Source organism: Schistocerca piceifrons, chromosome 8 (genome assembly GCF_021461385.2).
Source record: "Schistocerca piceifrons isolate TAMUIC-IGC-003096 chromosome 8, iqSchPice1.1, whole genome shotgun sequence".
NCBI classification, from domain to species: Eukaryota; Metazoa; Arthropoda; class Insecta; order Orthoptera; family Acrididae; genus Schistocerca; species Schistocerca piceifrons.
The window spans coordinates 412,370,812-412,390,626 of record NC_060145.1 but is presented as its reverse complement, the minus strand read 5'-3'; the positions used below and the strand labels follow the sequence as shown (position 1 = coordinate 412,390,626).

General features: G+C 44.3%; 1 protein-coding gene across 2 annotated transcripts in view; it reads left to right on the top strand.

Moving 5' to 3' along the window:
• LOC124711298 (calcium/calmodulin-dependent protein kinase kinase 1) overlaps positions 1–19,815 on the top strand; it is a 1,501,168-nt gene that overhangs the window by 1,465,293 nt on the left and 16,060 nt on the right. For both annotated transcript variants that reach the window (XM_047241302.1, XM_047241303.1), the window contains one exon: positions 12,025–12,218. In XM_047241302.1, the coding sequence (XP_047097258.1) occupies positions 12,025–12,218 (194 nt within the window). The remainder of the gene's footprint in view (positions 1–12,024; positions 12,219–19,815) is intronic.

The window sequence follows — 19,815 nt, the reverse complement described above, 5'->3', positions numbered from 1 at the left end:
CCAATACTGTTTGTAGAAATGACCATAAAAATTACTAGAAACCTCCGCCATACACTGCGTTCATTACAGTGTATTACCTTGGTTACAGTAAGCTTCCGAGGGAATAAATTTAAAACTGTTTGTCATCTTTTAGTACCTCTAGACGAAAATAAGTTTATAGGCGTCTTGTCTCGTCGAGTTCTAGTGCACAGGTAACTAATTGCGAAATGGTTAAGAACCCAAAAAGAAAAAAATAATTCCCATCCCAATAAGATCAAAAATATTTTTAATTGAAGAAATCAACTCATATGTTACAAAATGAGTGTCATCCACCACTAGTTGCAGGTAGCCTATATGTAGGCTTCCACGAGCAAAAAAATTTGAATTTCATTATTTCGTATAATTATTCACCGACTTTAAAAATTTAAAATGCCGTCATACTCTACCCAGTAAGATACTAATCTTACACTGTATGTTTAACACAGTGACAAGCATTACAGTTGGAATCCGTGTTTATGCCTTGAGGATGCGTATCTGATCGCGCACATGTTACCCAGAATATATTATCCAATATTTGTGAATGTGACCACTTAGTGACCTCCAAGAAACCTTACACATAGTTTCAAATCCTTAACAAACTTTTCCTACTGACAGCCCTTATAGTATAAGGGAAGGAAACAAGTTTATCCTTTATTACATTTTCGTTTTCATGCAGTAGAACTGTCACATGGGCCATGGCGTTTTAATTTATTGCTTCATTGCTACCAAATCTATTCATAAAAGTGTTCGGCCATTATCCTCATAGACCACTGAATGTACCTGCCAAATTATGTCACCACATGACACATAGTTCAGGAGATATGATGTCGTAAACATTGACACGCGTAAAAAATTGGCTTTTGCTTGAACTGGAGCTTGCAGTACCCCGACTATACTGATCTTGTATTTAATAATGAGGGCACTTAGCAACTTCCAACTCTCCTTAAACATAATTTCGAACAACTTCTAAAATTTTTCTAGCTTATATTCTTAACGCCAAGTATTTAACACAGCAACTCATTTAAAAATTTATCAGGAGTTTGAAGCTGCTTTGTAAATGGGATTTCGATTATTTAAAGAATCTGCGAGGGGCACAAAAAGGGGGAGGCGGAGTTGAAGGGTTACTGGTGATAATTTTAAGGAGATTCCTCAGCTACAGTAAAATTCCAATACTAACGACAATAAAAATTATCTTTCAGTTTTACATGAATTTTCTCACAAAGTCCCGTTAAGCATATTTTCTATGATCATTCACCTTAAAAAATACAGTAATTACAGTCAGTACAAGTAATCTCCACTTTCTTACAATTCTTATCCTGTAGAAAGCTCATAAACTAAAAAGAGAGGCTTTTGAAAATCCCTATTTTAAAAACTACTGTTCAACGATGCTGTTTTATAAAAATTGCTAATCAGTCAGTCAATGATACTGCTGGTTCTTCTCTGTAATATTTTCCTTCTTCAATGAGACGGTTGTCGCTGGTGGATTTTTACCATTTGACATCTGGCGACAGAAAACGTATTGGCTGGCTCCTTGCAGCGACGTTAGAATGCGCTTCGTTTGCTTGCTTATATTGTTATACATGAAAGTGAAAGACATTGCAGCGGAATCAGCAGATGCTGCTAGTAGCTCATATCGATCTTTAAATTTAATTTAATTCCAATAACAAGAATCTGTTCCAGATATTGTAGATAATCAAAGAGCACACATATAAGATCAATTATAAATCGCAAAAAGGACACACAACTAGGGTCAAATGAAGAGTGCTATACCAGTGGACAGAAATGTACTTTACAGCTAGTGGATCTTAAGTACGATACGTTTATGCATATTACGTAGCCCTACACGTGAGCGCACTTCATACACAGGTCAAAATTCAATGAAGAAAGACAATGTAATGTGTACTGGAAGGAATTAGTGAAAAAATGAATTGGCTAGTGGCATCTCCATGTCTTTAATGGTGATTACCTAACAAAATGGCTCTGAGCACTATGGGACTTAACTTCTGAGGTCATCAGTCCCCTAGAACTTAGAACTACTTAAACCTAACTAACCTAAGCACATCACACACGTCCATGCCCGAGGCAGGATTCGAAACTGCGACCGAAGCATTCGCGCTGTTCCAGACTGTAACGCCTAGAACCGCTCGGCCACCTCGGCCGGCTCTGGTGACTGTTCTAGCTCTCACACACAATTGTATTCGTATACCCCCTGATTGTGGTATACGTGAACAATTCTACATTGGCAGTGGACAATTTCTTCTGAGTGCTTCACTTTCTTTGTGAGGCAGTGTATAACACCACCTGAAATAAGATAAAGTAGCTTTCGCACTCCAGTGTCAGAGACAGTGGAGCACGTTTTTGTTGTGAAGAAAGCAGGAACCGTTTTCCGCACAGGATCTAGAACGTGATTCTTCCAAGTAAGCCTTCTACTTTGCACTCAAACCTCACATCATGACGTTATGGGAAAATGTCTGATTTTGTGTTTGCCTGTAGTTCTGCTAAAACGAAAATACGAGAGACGAAGCAGGCTTCACCCTTAAAGCAAAATGATCAGTTGTCAGCATTGCAGAATTTGTTACATTTTGCTTCTAGAGTTCACTGAGCAGTAGAATCTTAACAAACGATGAGGCAGTGATTAGAATGCTGATCAACAGGAAGGGACAGTATTTTATATTTCCTAAGGAAAAACCTACATCTCCTGCATGATATGGGTGCAGCAGGAAAAGTACAGCTCAAACATCTTATGTATACAAAGCCAGCCATCCTCCCGAAAACCTGGATCGATTTCAGCCAAATTTGGCACAGAAACAAGAGGAATCATGCGTATCAGCACTGTGGGGTTTATAAAGTACTACATGCAGTAGCAGCAGAGATCTGGGCAGAAACGCGGTTTTTCAGCCCCTGGCATGTAAGCTATGCAGCATGAGAGCCATGTTGTTTGAGAAAAGTATCGGCCTGCCAAATCAACCTGATGTACAGGGCAGCCTAAATCTCAGGGACAAGAAATGGTTTTCTGGTCTCTCAGAAGTATGTTGCCCTGCATGACAGGTGTGTGGTGGGGTTAGTATCGGCCTGCTTTAAGTAATTGTATTGAAGGGGCTACATGCCCCAATGAGCATGTCTGGGGCCAAGTTGAGATCGATAAAGGAGGGGATGGAAAGAGTGAGAGGGAAGAGGAAATTGATAGAGAGAGGGGAGAATGGGGAAATGAATGAAGCTGGTGGAATATGTAGAGGGGTAGTGCACAGGAGGCATAGGAACAGGGGTAGACAGAGATGGAAAGAGAGAGGGGGACGAAGGATATGGTCAGAGGAAAGGAAGAGGAAGACATGGGAAAAGAGAGGGTTGAGGGAAATGGAAAGGAGAGGGAGAGGAGAATTTTAAGATATAGGGTGGGAAGGAGATGATAGATAGAAGTGGGAGGAAGAGATGGACACAGAGAGGGGGAGGAGATGTGTTCAGTATATATGTCAAATGCATAATAGGATATGCCGGCCGCGGTGGTCTAGCGGTTCTAGGCGCGCAGTCCGGAACCGCGCGACTGCTACGGTCGCAGGTTCGAATCCTGCCTCGGGCGTGGATGTGTGTGATGTCCTTAGGTTAGTTAGGTTTAAGTAGTTCTAAGTTCTAGGGGACTGATGACCACAGTAGTTAAGTCCCATAGTGCTCAGAGCCATTTGAACCATAATAGGATGAAACTCTGGGGGAAAAGGCTAGTTGAGCAACAAATTGCACTTGAGGTGGGAGTAGGTGCGTGGGAGAGTGGTGAATTGTAACTGAATCTGTGTGTGTCACTTTATTAAAACACAAAGCAAGTTTCAGTATTCATATACATGCTCAATCTGACAAAAACTTTTGACCCAGGTTATCAACTAGTTTGTGTGTGTGTGTGTGTGTGTGTGTGTGTGTGTGTGTGTGTGTGTGTGTGTGTGTATGTATGTATGTATGTATGTGTGTGTATGTGTATGTGTATGTGTATGTGTGTGTGTGTGTGTGTGTGTGTGTGTGTGTGTGTGTGTGTGTGTGTGTCTGTGTGTGTGTCTGTGTGTGTGTGTGTGTGTGTGCGCGCGCGTGTCAGAGAGGGAGAGAGTTTGAACGTAAGTATAAATATGTGTAAGGAAAATTAGCTTAACACAGTCATGAGAATAGTCAAAGTATTGCAATATTTTTCATTAGACATTGTACCAAAGCTGTAAAACTGATTAGTTTCAAATCATAGAAAGACTTTTTTTTTCAGTTATCACTCTTCTGACTGGTTTGATGCGGCTCACCACGAAGAATTCCTTTCCTGTGTCCTTGCAGCCACCGTCCTCAATTACTTGCTGGATGTATTCCAATCTCTATCTTCATCTACAGCCTTTTCCCTCTACAGCTCCCTGTAGTACCATGGAAGACATTCCCTGATGTCTTAACAGATATCCTATCTCCTGTCCCTTCTCCTTATCAGTGTTTTCCACATATTCCTTTCTTCTCCTAGTCTGCGCAGAACCTCGTCATTCCTTACCTTATCAGTCCACCTAATTTCCAATATTCGTCTGTAGCACCACATCTCAAATGCTTCGATTCTCTTCAGCTCCGGTTTCCCCATAGTCCATATTTCACAGCCATACAATGGTGTACTCCAAACGTACATTCTCAGACATTTATTCCTCAAATTAAGGCCTATGTTTGTAACTAGTGGACTTCTTTTGGCTAGGAATGTCCTTTTCTGACAGTGGGAGACTATTTTTGGTGTCCTCCTTGCTCCGTTCAAAAATGGTTCAAATGGCTCTGAGCACTATGGGACTTAACTTCAAAGGTCATCAGTCCCCTAGAACTTAGAACAAGTTAAACCTAACTAACCTAATGACATCACAAACATCCATGTCCGAGGCAGGATTCGAACCTGCGACCGTAGTGGTGGCGCGGTTCCAGACTGTAGCGGCTATAACCGCTCGGTCACCACGGCCGGCCCTTGCTCCGTCCGTCATTGGTTTTTTCCTGACTACTGGCGGAATTCCTTAACTTCATCTACTTTGTGACCATTAAGTCTCTTTTTATTTCTGATACTTCTCATTACTTTCCTCTTTCTTCGGTTTACTCTAAATTCGTATTCTGTACTCATTAGACTGTTCATTCCATTCAGCAGATCCTGTAGTTATTCTTTACTTACATTGAAGATAGCAATGTCTTCAACGAATCATTGATATCCTTTCACCTTGAATTTTAATTCCACTCGTAATAATAAGACTCCTGTATCATCTTCTATCACATCAGACAAATCTTCGCCCTCATGGAGGTCTTATATGTACTCGTTCCGCCTACCTGCTCTCTGCCGGCCGAAGTGGCCGAGCGGTTTCTAGGCGCCACAGTCTGGAACCGCGCGACCGCTACGGTCGCAGGTTCCAATCCTGCCTCGGGCATGGATGTGTGTGATGTTCTTAGGTTAGTTAGGTTTAACTAGTTCTAAGTTCTAGGGGACTGATGACCTCAGACGTTAAGTCCCATAGTGCTCAGAGCTACACTCCTGGAAATGGAAAATAAAACACATTGACACCGGTGTGTCGGACCCACCATACTTGCTCCGGACACTGCGAGAGGGCTGTACAAGCAATGATCACACGCACGGCACAGCGGACACACCAGGAACCGCGGTGTTGGCCGTCGAATGGCGCTAGCTGCGCAGCATTTGTGCACCGCCGCCGTCAGTGTCAGCCAGTTTGCCGTGGCATACGGAGCTCCATCGCAGTCTTTAACACTGGTAGCATGCCGCGACAGCGTGGACGTGAACCGTATGTGCAGTTGACGGACTTTGAGCGAGGGCGTATAGTGGGCATGCGGGAGGCCGGGTGGACGTACCGCCGAATTGCTCAACACGTGGAGCGTGAGGTCTCCACAATACATCGAAGTTGTCGCCAGTGGTCGGCGGAAGGTGCACGTGCCCGTCGACCTGGGACGGACCGCAGCGACGCACGGATTCACGCCAAGACCGTAGGATCCTACGCAGTGCCGTAGGGGACCGCACCGCCACTTCCCAGCAAATTATGGACACTGTTGCTCCTGGGGTATCGGCGAGGACCATTCGCAACCGTCTCCATGAAGCTGGGCTACGGTCCCGCACATCGTTAGGCCGTCTTCCGCTCACGCCCCAACATCGTGCAGCCCGCCTCCAGTGGTGTCGCGACAGGCGTGAATGGAGGGACGAATGGAGACGTGTCGTCTTCAGCGATGAGAGTCGCTTCTGCCTTGGTGCCAATGATGGTCGTATGCGTGTTTGGCGCCGTGCAGGTGAGCGCCACAATCAGGACTGCATACGACCGAGGCACACAGGGCCAACAACCGGCATCATGGTGTGGGGAGCGATCTCCTACACTGGCCGTACACCACTGGTGATCGTCGAGGGGACACTGAATAGTGCACGGTACATCCAAACCGTCATCGAACCCATCGTTCTACCATTCCTAGACCGGCAAGGGAACTTGCTGTTCCAACAGGACAATGCACGTCCGCATGTATCCCGTGCCACCCAACGTGCTGTAGAAGGTGTAAGTCAACTACCCTGGCCAGCAAGATCTCCGGATCTGTCCCCCATTGAGCATGTTTGGGACTGGATGAAGCGTCGTCTCACGCAGTCTGCACGTCCAGCACGAACGCTGGTCCAACTGAGGCGCCAGGTGGAAATGGCATGGCAAGCCGTTCCACAGGACTACATCCAGCATCTCTACGATCGTCTCCATGGGAGAATAGCAGCCTGCATTGCTGCGAAAGGTGGATATACACTGTACTAGTGCCGACATTGTGCATGCTCTGTTGCCTGTCTCTATGTGCCTGTGGTTCTGTCAGTGTGATCATGTGATGTATCTGACCCCAGGAATGTGTCAATAAAGTTTCCCCTTCCTGGGACAATGAATTCACGGTGTTCTTATTTCAATTTCCAGGAGTGTATTTGAACCTACCTGCTCTCTCCTCTGCATTTAAGAGTGGGATTCCAGTTGCGTTCTTAATGTTACCACCCTTGCTTTTAATTTCACCAAAGGTTATTTTGACTTTGCTATACGCTGAGTCAGTCCTTGCGACAGTCATTTCTTTTTCGGTTTCTTCACATTTTTCATGCAGCCATTTCATCTTCGTATCCCTGCATTCCCTATTTATTTCAATCCTCAGCGATTTGTATTTCTGTGTTCCTGAATTTCCCTGAATATTTTTGTACTTTCTTCTTTCGTCGTTCAGCTGAAATTTTTTTTCTGTTAGCCATGGTTTCTTCGCAGTTACCTTCTTTGTACCTATGTTTTTCTTTCCAGCTTCGTGATTGCCTTTTTTAGGGATATCCATTCTTCTTCAACTTACTGCTATTGAGCCATTTCCTATTGCTGTATCTATAGCCTTAGAGAACTACAAGCGTATCTCGTCATTGATTAGTACTTCCATATCCCACTTCTTTGTGTAGTGATTCTTCGTGACTAATCTCTTAAACTTCAGTCTACTCTTCATCACTACTACATTGTGATCTGAGTCTATATCTGCTCCTTGATACTCCTTACAATCCAGTACCGGATTTCTGTGGAAAATTTGTCTGATCATTCATTATGAACTCTAACTGAACTCTTCGTCTATCACTCGGGCTTCTACAAGTATACTTCCTCCTTTTCTGATTCTTGAACAGAGTATTCGCTCTTATTAGCTAAAATTTATTATAGAACTCATTTAGTCTTTCTCCTCTCTCATTCCTTGTCTCAAGCCCATATTGTCCCGTAACCTTCCCTTCTACTCCTTCCCCTACAACTGCATTCCAGTCCCCCATAACTGCTAATTTTTCATTTCCCTTTACGTACTGTTTTCGATATCCTCATATACTTTCTCTATCTCCTCATCTTCAGCTTGCGACGTCGGCATGTATACCTGAACTGTCGTTGTTAGTGTTGATTTGCTGTCGACTCTGATACGAACAGCCATATCACTGAACTGTTCACAGTAACAGACACTCTCTCCCTACGTTCCTATTCATAACGAATCCTGCTCCTGTTATACCATTTTCTGCTGCTGTTGATATCACCCTGTACTCATCTTATCAGAAATCCTTGTCTTCTTTCCATTTCACTTCACTGACCTCTATTATAGCTAGGTTGAGCCTTTGCATTTCCCTTTTCAGGTTTTCTAGTATCCCTAACACGTTCAAGCTTCTGACATTCCACCTCCCGACTCGTACAATGTTATCCTTTCGTTGGATTTTCAACATTTTTGTCGTGACCACCTCCGCCTTGAAATAGCAATGATATTCCATGGAACATGCACGTAACTGATCAAAACTGTTCGCAGAAATAATGGTCCGCAAGTGAAAAGCTGCACAGTGCTTTTTTCGTCATCGGGAAGACTCTGACAAAAGGGGAAGTGATCATGAGATAAAGATGAACCGGCTGAGTAGCTAGAAAGCCTGAGAAGCGAAATGAAGATGCTGAATGTAACACAGTAGGGACAAGTGAAGTGAAATGGATGGAATGCTGTGATTTTTTTTCAGCTGAATGTAGCGTAATATTAATTTTATCAGAAAATGGCACAATAGGAGTAGGGTTCGTTATAAATATGAATGATATGAAACAGTGATTTACTGTGAACAGTTTTCGTCCTGTAAGATTTCTCTAGTACTATAGACGTTATTTTCTGTTGTCCCAAACAACATCCTACTACCGTTTTCCATAAGGACCACCCATCTCCCCTCATTGCCTTTCCTTGCGCTCAGCAAGGGTGCCTTCGTCGACGAGTTTGAGTGCTTCATTTAAATTAAAAAGTATATGTCATGTTCCGACAAAGGGTGATTCATAATCTTCTCTCCTTTGTAGCAAGGAAGAACGTAATAGAGAAGTAAGTGGCATGAAATAAAATTGTAATTGCTCCTCAGAGTCCATGTGCCGTGACGAGAATTCCTTTTTGAGGACTGTAACCCTCATTATGTGTAGCAGGAATAGAATGTGGTTTGTTCATAATGCAAATTTATTTACAAATATCTTGACGTACTGTTCTTCTTAATGCAAAGTAACAGAACGAAGGACAGAACACAGTTGCCAGCACATGGTTGAACTGACAGTCCGTCATTAGAGTTTAAAGCCTGGAGTTACTTGGGTTCAGACGGAAAATAAAATATTCATTAGACGCTGTACAAAAATGGTAATCGTTATCAAAGCACTTCGTCGAAAACATTTTACTGTCGATAGCAACATAATTATTAGAATTATATATTAACACCTTCAGCTGCTGACGGGCGTTGATGTGTGTCCACGGGGACAGGTGAAAATGTGTGCACCGATCGGGACTCGAACCCGCGATCTCCTGCTTAATGACAGACGCTCTATCCATTTTTTTTTTAAATCTCATTTTCTTCGCTTTTGTTCGTTGCATCTTCTCGGGGCGGACGTCGTAAGACATCCGTTTAAGTTCGTTGTTGATCGATTAACTCAGTTTTATGTTATTACAGAGGGCAGCAAACCCTCTGACCGAACACGCTGAGCTACCGTGCCGGCAGTCTATCTGAGCCACCGAGAGCACAGAGGATAGTGCGACTGCAGGGACTATCTCGCGCACGCCTCCCGCGAGACCCACATTCTCACCTTATATGTCCACACACTACATTCATAGTGTCCCTGTCAAATATACTCATTACTCGTGGAAGACATTCTTACCAAGTCCCGTAAGAGTTCGGGTAATATGTGTGCATCTACACAGAAGAGGAAGGTCATGGCTGGTATCGCCAGAACTATATACATATATATGTCCGAAAGAACAGACACCATATCCATATAAGTATGTAGCAACATAATTGTCCTGGTCTCTTCTTACAGTCAGTTTCCACACCATTCTACAGAGAACTTCCTCGTTTCTTATATTACAAGTCCACTTAACTTCCAGTACTTTTCTGTAACACTAAATGCTTCGATTCTCTTCTCTTCTGGTAGTCCCCACACCGGCCTATGTTTGATACTAATAGACTTTTTCTTTAGAGAGTATTGTTCTCTTTACTTATGCCAGTCTTCTTCTTATACCCTCCTTATTTCGTCCGCCATGCATTATTTTGCTGGTCATCAGGGCTCAATTCCAAGCGGTACTCGTCACTGAAGACAATTCCATTCCAGTCAATGAGATTCCAGGCTGAAGACTTATCTGAAGATGCTCCAGGCAGCGGTGGGATATCACCCTGATTGGTGCCAGCCATACATCCCGACAGCCAAGAGTGATGGTTTGGGTGCCATTCCTTTACACAGTAGTACCCCTTTGGTTGTTGTTCGCGGTACCCTTACAGCAGAGTGGTGCGCCGATGATATTCTACGCCGCGTTTTGTTACCATTCATGGCAAGCCGTCTGGGCGTACATTTCAGCAAGATAATGCGCGCCTGCACATGGTGAAAGTTTCTACTTCTAGTCTTGGTTTCTTCCAAACCCTATCTTGGCCAGCAAGGTAGACGGATCTCTCCCAAACTGAGAACGTTTGGAGCACTATGGGCCGGGCCCTCCAACCGTGTCGGGATTTTGACAATCTAAAGCGCCAATTAACAGAATCTGGCGCGATATCGGTCAAGAGGACTTAACAGTAACTCTACCAATCAATGCCATGCGTAAGGGCCTGAGGTGTACCACCGCGTTGTTGACTTGCTCAATTTGTGAAGCTCTTTCTCTTGAATAAATCATCCACTTCTTCTGCAATTGTACATGGACATGACAACTACCGATTTCTGTCCCATTCGAATAATCCCTTCGTCGTGCGTCGGTATTTTACCATGTAGCGCATTTTATATTTTTATTTTATTTATTATTCACAGTTACAGACATTATCCGATAAGCTAAACCAGACCATAGAAAACACATTTTCATGGAAATAATAATTCTGTATGTTAATTATTTATTGTTGCTACTTATTAAAAATACTAATACTGAAACTACAAAACCACAAACCCCTTAACCACTTACCCAACTAGTAATGGAACCGCTAGTACTACAAAAGTTGTATTAGTAGGTGAGTAACTGATTAAAGACACAATTGCAGTTTTGTAGCTGTACTATTAGCATTTTTGTATTGTTGGCATCCAGTTCACCGACCATTATTCTTCCTTTTGGTCGATATTTGTTCCTGTTAGAAAACAACCTTCATTTCATTACTTTTTTGGGCATTCTGTGACCTGCCATCTTCTCCATATGTCCTAAGCAACGTATTCCACGAGGAGGTGACGTATGTGATTTACCTCAAAAACAGTAGGTTTTTAATTATTTTCAGCAATAAACACACCAAACACAAAATCAGTTACCGCCAAGAGTTATCACGCTAATGCCTTCTAACAACGCCTGTTGCCTTGATAATGACTTCGACTGGGAGAGAGAAAGAGTCTTCTATTAACCTGGTAAATGCACAACGCTCCTTTCGAAAAATTTTACCGACTATTTGAATATTTTGTCCTACCAGGACTGCCGATGACGCTCATGGACGTGGATCATCTTCAATGATCTCTCTGCCTTCAGGGAACTTCGCATACCACTTAAAAGCATTTTCACGACTCATTTCTTCACTATCATAAACCGTTTGCATCATTTCAGAAGTGTCTGTGGAACTTTAAAACAAAAGTTATTGTTCGCGTGTTGTTCCTTTGCTCTCTTAGCGGCTGATATTCAAAACATAATGTTAAAGTTACTGTTGTTACAAGCACTCTGTGATACCGGCGCTGTTAAATCTAAAACGAGAGGTATTCGAAACTCCCACGCTGGTCAATTCATGTTTCCGTTCACACATGGCGTAAGTAGTTACGAGAATGTAAAATACGGGCTGTGTGCAATCGCCTGGCATTCACGGTCACGACTTCTGTCAACGGTGGAGGATCATGTAACCGCCTGGTACCGATTCAATAACTTTGCAAAATGGACCAGTGTGATCTCTTAAGAGAGTGCCTAATATTTAATCTGATGAGCTTATAAACTTCGCATGTCTTGGCTTGTTGCTTTTGTGGGTGAGTGACGTGTCGGAGGCTGAAGGGAGGTTCGATGTTGCAGTGCACTACCAGCGCATCGTGCACCGCGACATCAAGCCGTCCAACCTGCTGCTGGGCGAGGACGGTCGCGTGCAGATCGGCGACCTGGGCGTCTGCAACGAGTTCGACGGCGCCGACGCGTCGCTCAGCAGCACTGCTGGCACGCCAGCCTTCATGGCGCCAGAGGCCATCACTGGCTCCAGTTTCAGCGGCAAGGTACGGTGAACCGTGAGCGTGGAAGTAGTTGCCAGAGGGTAACTGATGAAAACAAATTACATTTCAACAGATGGAAATTTTATTCCTAAAAACCCTTCCCTTCTTTTTTTTTAAATAAAATGTTTAAAAATTATAATCAGAAAGCACCCTCTAAATATCAAGTTACAACTTATTCAGAGACAGAAATTTTTTTATTTTTATTTATTTATTTATTTATTTTTTTTTTTTTTGACAGTATGAGCTTTCGAGCTGAGAGGCTTGCCGCTCCCTTTTAACACGGCCGTAGTCACGACCCCTCGCAACAACCTATGAAAGACTACACTGGGGCAAATCTGCAACACACCAGATTACTTCAAACTAAAAATTTTAACAACTCACGCAAACACATAAACTATCCACCCCGTAGGATGGATGGAAATGGTACAAAACACTCACATCAAAAAAAAATTAGTTGCCACCGAAAGTGCAACTTGTTTTTAAAAGAAAACTCTTACGGTGGAAGGGTGGCAACTTTATATACTAAAATGACCATTTAAATAAAAACCCATGAAATGCAGTCTTACATAAAATGTAAAAATATGCTCTACAATACACATATACCGCCTCTCAAGATGATAGGCATGATAAAAACATATTTCAGGGATTCGGCCGTTACACTTCAAGGAATAAATTCGTTAACATCGAATCCGGCAAACATGACAGAGGCACCTATTAACGTACGGCAGACCGACAGGCAGACACTAACTGCCTAACAAATACGGACGGGAGACAGACGAGCAAGGTGGGAACGAAAGACTGACCAAGAAAACAAGTAGAATTTAAGAAGAGTAAATCACACAACATATGACGAATCACTTAACTTCTAAAAAATACTGCGATGTCTGCCGAAGACCTGGCGCAGCACCCCCAAAACGCTCTCCCGAACCGTCCGCTGCCAGCCGCTTCAACGGACGCAGGAAGGCGTGCCGATCTCCCTTCTCGAGGCGTCGCAGCTCGCCCCGGCCGGACTGATGTCGTGGGTTGACTCCTGTTGCTCTCGCGTCGTCCGCGAAGCCACTACCCCTCTATATACGGCGCGGCCCACTGGCCTCACGTGGCAACTTCACATGCGCCGACGCTCAAGACGGCCAAATCCTCTTGTGTCCCAGTACGCGACCGACCGACCGATCGATCCAACCGCCAATGACCATTGCCTGAAGAAACTCGAGCAGAATGGCGGCCTAACACATACTAGCACTCCGGACGACAGACAGACACTGACTGCCTCACACTGACCAGACTCGCCCCCGAGACTGACAGACTGACCGACTGCCAAGCTCATAGGGCCCCTTACATGCACGTGATCAGGCAACTTCTCCCCTTTCCCTCCAGAGGGAGACACCAAAGCTGCGATTGCCACAGCGGCGCCACGGCCAGAAACGGAAGACGGCTGCTCTACACTACGCGCTGCGGCGCGCTCTTCAAAACAGCAATTTTTTACCACGGCTCATACGGTACGTTGCTGCAAGGGTCCACACAGAGAGCCGGGAAGGTCTTTCCCATCGCTTCCGTAAACTACTCATGATCTGTGTTACTGAGCGCCCGAAAAATATTGCCTTACCAGTAATACAATGGTATGTACGGACGTAGCTTTCGCATAATTTGTCACAGCCAAGTCGCGTAGTAGGATGAAATTTAGACCACGCATAGAACAGCTACAGGATAGTACTGAAGATAACTAAAAAATAAATACACAACTAGACGTAAAGGAATGGCAGTTTTTAAACTTCCTTTCAGATTAAAACAATGCTGGACTACCGTCGTATAGTGAGAGGTGGAAACATGTAATGCACCCAGGAAGATTGTTGATCATGGTAGTTCTGGTGGTCCAAGTATTACGGGATGGAGAAGAACAGTGTTGCATGGGAGTACTAACTCGGGACTTTCGCCTTTAGGAGGCTAGTGCAGTACCAACTGAGCAACACAAGCACAGCTCACGATCTGTCCTCCCAGCTTTACTTTCACCAGAAGCTCGTATCCTACCCTCCTTATCAGCGCACACTCTGCTGTGGAGTGAAATTTTTAATTGTAAGATAATAATTACTTTGAAGTTACAAACTTTATGATGGTCCTCCGGGCATTAGAGTAGACAGGACTTGATTCTTAAAGGGGCATGTGGTCATCACCGAAAGCGGTGCATGCTCTGCGATATACTCGCATGCTGGCCACGAGGTTGGTAAGGAGTTTCTCCACCTGCACAGTTCACAACTGCTTGTTATTGGTGTATGTGGAGTTGGTGCAAAAGGTCCCCCCAACGCATCCCACACTTTCTCACTGGGGTTTAAGTCGGGGAAATGGCAGGCTAGGCCATTCAACAGACATTCCCTGGTTCCAACAGCTTCTCCACCTGCGCAGTTCGATACGGTTGCCCATTGTCTTGCACAAACTGAAGTCATAGCCAAATGCACCTCCGGAAAAGCGTGTATGGAGGAGGAGGACAGTGTCACAATAACACTGGCTGGCGAGTGTACCGTGTTCAAACATTTGAGGGTCACTCCAAAAGAAATGCACACTATTTTTGTAAAAATACAGTTTTCATTTTGCATGTGTGGAAGTTTTACAGCGTGTAGATACATCTGGCTGCTACTCTTGACGTTCGTCAGAAGCAACGTGCTGTCATAGAATTCCTGTGCTGTGAAAACGAGACATTGTGAAACATGCACAAGAGGTCTGAAAAGGTGTATGGAGATGCTGCTGTCGATCGCAGTACAGTTAGTCGGTGGGCAAGCAGGTTACGTGATGAAAGCGGGCACGGCAATATTGAGGATTGTCCTCACAGTGGCAAGCCTCGTACTGCATACACTCCAGACAATGTGCAGAGAGTTAACGAATTGGTGACTACTGACAGACGCATCATAGTGAACGAATTTTCACGCTACATTGGGATAGGGGAAGGAAGTGTTTGCGGAATACTGAAAGTGCTGGCGTTAAAAAAGGTTTGTGCCAGGTGGATTCCCAGGATGTTGACAGTGGCTCGCAAAGAAACAAGAAAAACGGTATGCAGCGAACTTTTGGAACAGTACGAGAATGGTGAAGATGATTTTCTTGGAAGAATTGTGACAGGTGATGAAACATGGCTCCATCATTTTTCACCAGAGACGAAGAGGCAATCAATAGAGTGGCATCATGCAAATTCACCCAAGGAAAAATAAATCAAAACCACACCTTCTGCTGGAAAAGTTATGGCTAAGGTGTTTTTCGATTCCGAAGGACTCTTGCTTGTGGACATCATGCCAAGTGGAACCATCATAAATTCTGATGCATATATGACGACACTGAAGAAACTTCTAGCTCGACTGAGTCGTGTTCGACCACATCGGCAAAAGCAGTATGTTTTGCTGTTGCACGACAATGCACGGCCACATGTCAGTCAAAAAACCATGGAAGCGATCACTAAACTCGGATGGACAACACTGAAACATCCGCCTTACAGTCCTGACCTGCCTCCATGTATAATCTCTTTGGGAAACTGAAAGACTCTCTTCGTGGAACAAGGTTTGAATATGATTCCCTTGTGCATGCTGCCAAACAGACGCTCCAACAGGTTGGTCCAGAATTTTACACTGCGGGTATGCAGGCGCTGGTTCCAAGATGGCGTAAGGGAGTTGAGAGAGATGGAAATTATGTGGAGACATGAAAATATTGTTCCTAAAGGATGTATCTACACACTGTAAAACTTTCAAACATGTAGAATAAAAGATGGATTTTAAAAATATAGTGTGCATTTATTTTGGAGTGACCCTCGTAGATCCCCAAACTATGATGCCTGTACCACCACAACGATCGTGATCGACAATGCTGGACTTCCCGTCGTATAGCGAGAGGTGGCAACATGTAATGCATCCAGGAACATTGTTGATCATGGTAGTTCTGGTGGTCCAAGTATTACGGGATGGAGAAGAACAGTGTTGCATGGGAGTACTAACTTAGAGATCATTAAACATGGTACACTCAACGTTCCTGTGAGTGTACTCCTCCCTTATGTGAAGCTTTTCAGAGGTGCGTTGTACACTGACTTCCTTTTTATGGGTGACGACGCGTGACGCCGTCGAACAGTGCAGGTGGAGCAGATACTGGAACGAGAGGATATTCGGTAAATGGATTGGCCTGCTCATCACCCCCGACTTAAATCTCACTGATCACGTGTGGGATGCGTTGGGAAGAAGCGTTGCAGCACGTCCACATCCACCAATGGCCATGCAGCAGTTGTCACCGCGCTAGTGGAGAAATGGAAAGCCACACCACGAGAACTGGTTATCAACTTTGTGGACAGTCTGGGAGCACGTAGCAAAGCATGCAGTGTCGTCCGTGGAGACCACACTCCCTATTGAGAGCCACGTCCCACCTTTTGTAATGTCAAAGGGACCATTATAAATCGTGGTGACTGCAGCGCAATTATTGTCTTTGAATAAAACTGTCATTCTTGTTCGCCTCATTGCGGATTAATTTCAGTTACCTTCTGTACTTCACTGAAGCAGTTCTTTCTGTGTATAGTCCAAGTTTCATCGAGCTGTGTTACTTGGCAGTGACACATCATGCGATAGTGACATTCGTCTTTTAGTATTGCACACCTTATGGTGTTTCATTCTTCGCATTTTATAGTGTAACCATGTTGTTGTTGTGGTCTTCAGTCCTGAGACTGGTGTGATGCAGCTCTCCATGCCACTCTATCCTGTGCAAGCTTCTTCATCTCCCAGTACCTACTGCAACGTACATCTGCTTAGTGCCTTCATCTCTTGGTCCCTCTCTACGATTTTTACCCTCCACGCTGCCCTCGAATACTAAATTGGTGATCCCTTGATGCCTCAGAACATGTCGTACCAACCGGTCCCTTCTTCTAGTCAAGTTGTGCCACAAACTCCTCTTGTCTCCAATTCTATTCAATACCTCCTCATTAGTTATGTGATCTACCCATCTCATCTTCAGCATTCTTCTCTACCACCACATTTCGAAAATTTCTATTCTCTTCTTGTCCAAACTATTTATCGTCCATGTTTCACTTCCATACATGGCTAAACTCCATACAAATACTTTCAGAAATGACTTCCTGACACTTAAATCTATACTCGATATTAACAAATTTCTCTTCTTCAGAAACGCTTTCCTTGCCATTGCCAGTCTCCATTTTATATCCTCTCTACTTCGACCATCATCAGTTACTTTGCTCCCCAAATAGCAAAACTCCTTTACTACTTTAAGCGTCTCCTTTCTTAAACTGATTCCCTCAGCATCACCCGACATAATTCGATTACATTCCATTATCCTGGTTTTGCCTTTGTTGATGTTCATCTTACATCCTCCTTTCAAGACACTGTCCATTCCGTTCAACTGCTCTTCCAGGTCCTTTGCTGTCGCTGACAGAATTACAATGTCATCGACGAACCTCAAAGTTTTTATTTCTTCTCCGTGGATTTTAATACCTGCTCCGAATTTTTCTTTTGTTTTCTTTACCGCTTGCTCAATATACTGCTTCCCTTTCATGCCCCTCGACTCTTATAACTGCCATCTGGTTTCTGTACAAATTGTAAATAGCCTTTCGCTCCCTGTATTTTACCCCTGCCACCTTCAGAATTTGAAAGAGAGTATTCCAGTCAACACTGTCAAATGCTTTCTCTAAGTCTACAAACGCTAGAAACGTAGGTTTGCCTTTCCTTAATCTAGCTTCTAAGATAAGTCGTAGGGTCAGTATTGCCTCACGTGTTCCAACATTGCTACGGAATCCAAACTGATCTTCCCCGAGGTCGGCTTCTACCAGTTTTTCCATTCGTCTGTAAAAAATTCGTGCTATTATTTTGCAGCTGTGACTTATTAAACTGATAGTTTGGTAATTTTCACATCTGTCAACACCTGCTTTCTTTGGGATTGGAATTATTATATTCTTCTTGAAGTCTTAGGGTATTTCGCCTGTCTCATACGTCTTGCTCACCAGATGGTAGAGTTTTGTCAGGACTGGTTCTCTCAAGGCTGTCAGTAGTTGTGTAACCACAAAGTTTTAATTATCGCATCGAAAAATTAGAGTCAAGTAATTTTTTTGTTGATTGAAGGTATGTGTCCTCAGTCCTGGTAGGCTTTGCAATCGCCGCCACCACAGTACCTTAGCACACCAATAGAGCAGCCAAAACAAAACGGCGTAGCATTGATGGAGTGAAGTATCCTGTCGTAATTCGTTTTCTGCGGAAAGAGAATTGTTGCAGTGGCGTGCTACCGCACTGTGGTAGTGACAGCTGCAATGTGTACCGGTGCTGCAGAGCTGTGCGATAGGATTTCAAGAAGTAAGTGTGGTGCATTGAGATACCACACAAGAAGACTATGCGACAGTTGGTACCAGAAATACAGTGGATGTCCGTGCGCAGCAGGAACATCGCTGAGCACAAACCCGCGAGACTCACTCCCCCTGGAGCGGCAGCGGCAGCGTCATCGGGGAGAGCGACGCCCGCTTAAGTAACCTTGCAAGAGCATAAGGTGGCAGTTGCTAGTTATAAGTTGGTCCAAGTCTTTCTTGGGATCTCATGCAGGACATTCGTCCTATCTTCATGTCAAATCGCGGAGTGAGATAGAAGCAGTGGCCGATAAAGAACCAGTGGCTGGTCTCCAGTAAAAACAGAACAAGGAACAGAATGATCATATATGAACAGGGACCGCCTGCCTACACATTTAACGGAGTACCGCTAGTTTGAAACTGTTCTTCGAATGGTACATCAAGACAGAAGATTAGTTTTCTTCCGATTTACTTCAGAAACCATTATTACACTACTGGCCATTAAAATTGCTACACCACGAAGATGACGTGCTACAGACGCGAACTTTAACCGACAGGAAGAAGATGCATTGATATGTAAATGATTAGCTTTTCAGGGCATTCACACAAGGTTGGCGCCGGTGGCGACATCTACGACGTGATGACATGAGGAAAGTTTCCAACCGATTTCTCATACACAAACAGCACTTGACCGGCGTTGCCTGGTGAAACGTTGTTGTGAGGCCTCGTGTAAGGAGGAGAAATGCGTACCATCACGTTTCCGACTTTGATAAAGGTCGGATTGTACCCTATCGCGCTTGCGGTTTATCGTATCGCGACATTTCTGCTCGCGTTGGTCGAGATCCATTGAGTGTTAGTAGAATATGGAATGGGTGGGTTCAGGAGGCGAATACGGAACGCCGTGCTGGATCCCAACGGCCTCGTATCATTAACAGTCGAGGTGACAGGCATGTTATCCGCATGGCTGTAACGGATCGTGCAGCCACGTCTCGATCCCTGAGTCAACAGATGGGGACGTTTGCAAGACAACAACCATCTACACGAAGTTTGCAGCAGCATGGACTATCAGCTTGGAGACCACGGCTGTGGTTACCCATGACGCTGCATCACAGGCAGGAGCAACTGCGATGGTGTACTCTACGACGAACCTGGGTGCACGAATGGAAAAACGTCATTTTTTCGGATGAATCCAAGTTCTGTTTACAGCATCATTATGGTCGCATCCGTATTTGGTGACATATCGGTGAACGCACATTGAAGCGTGTATTCGTCATCGCCATACTGGCGTATCACCCGGCG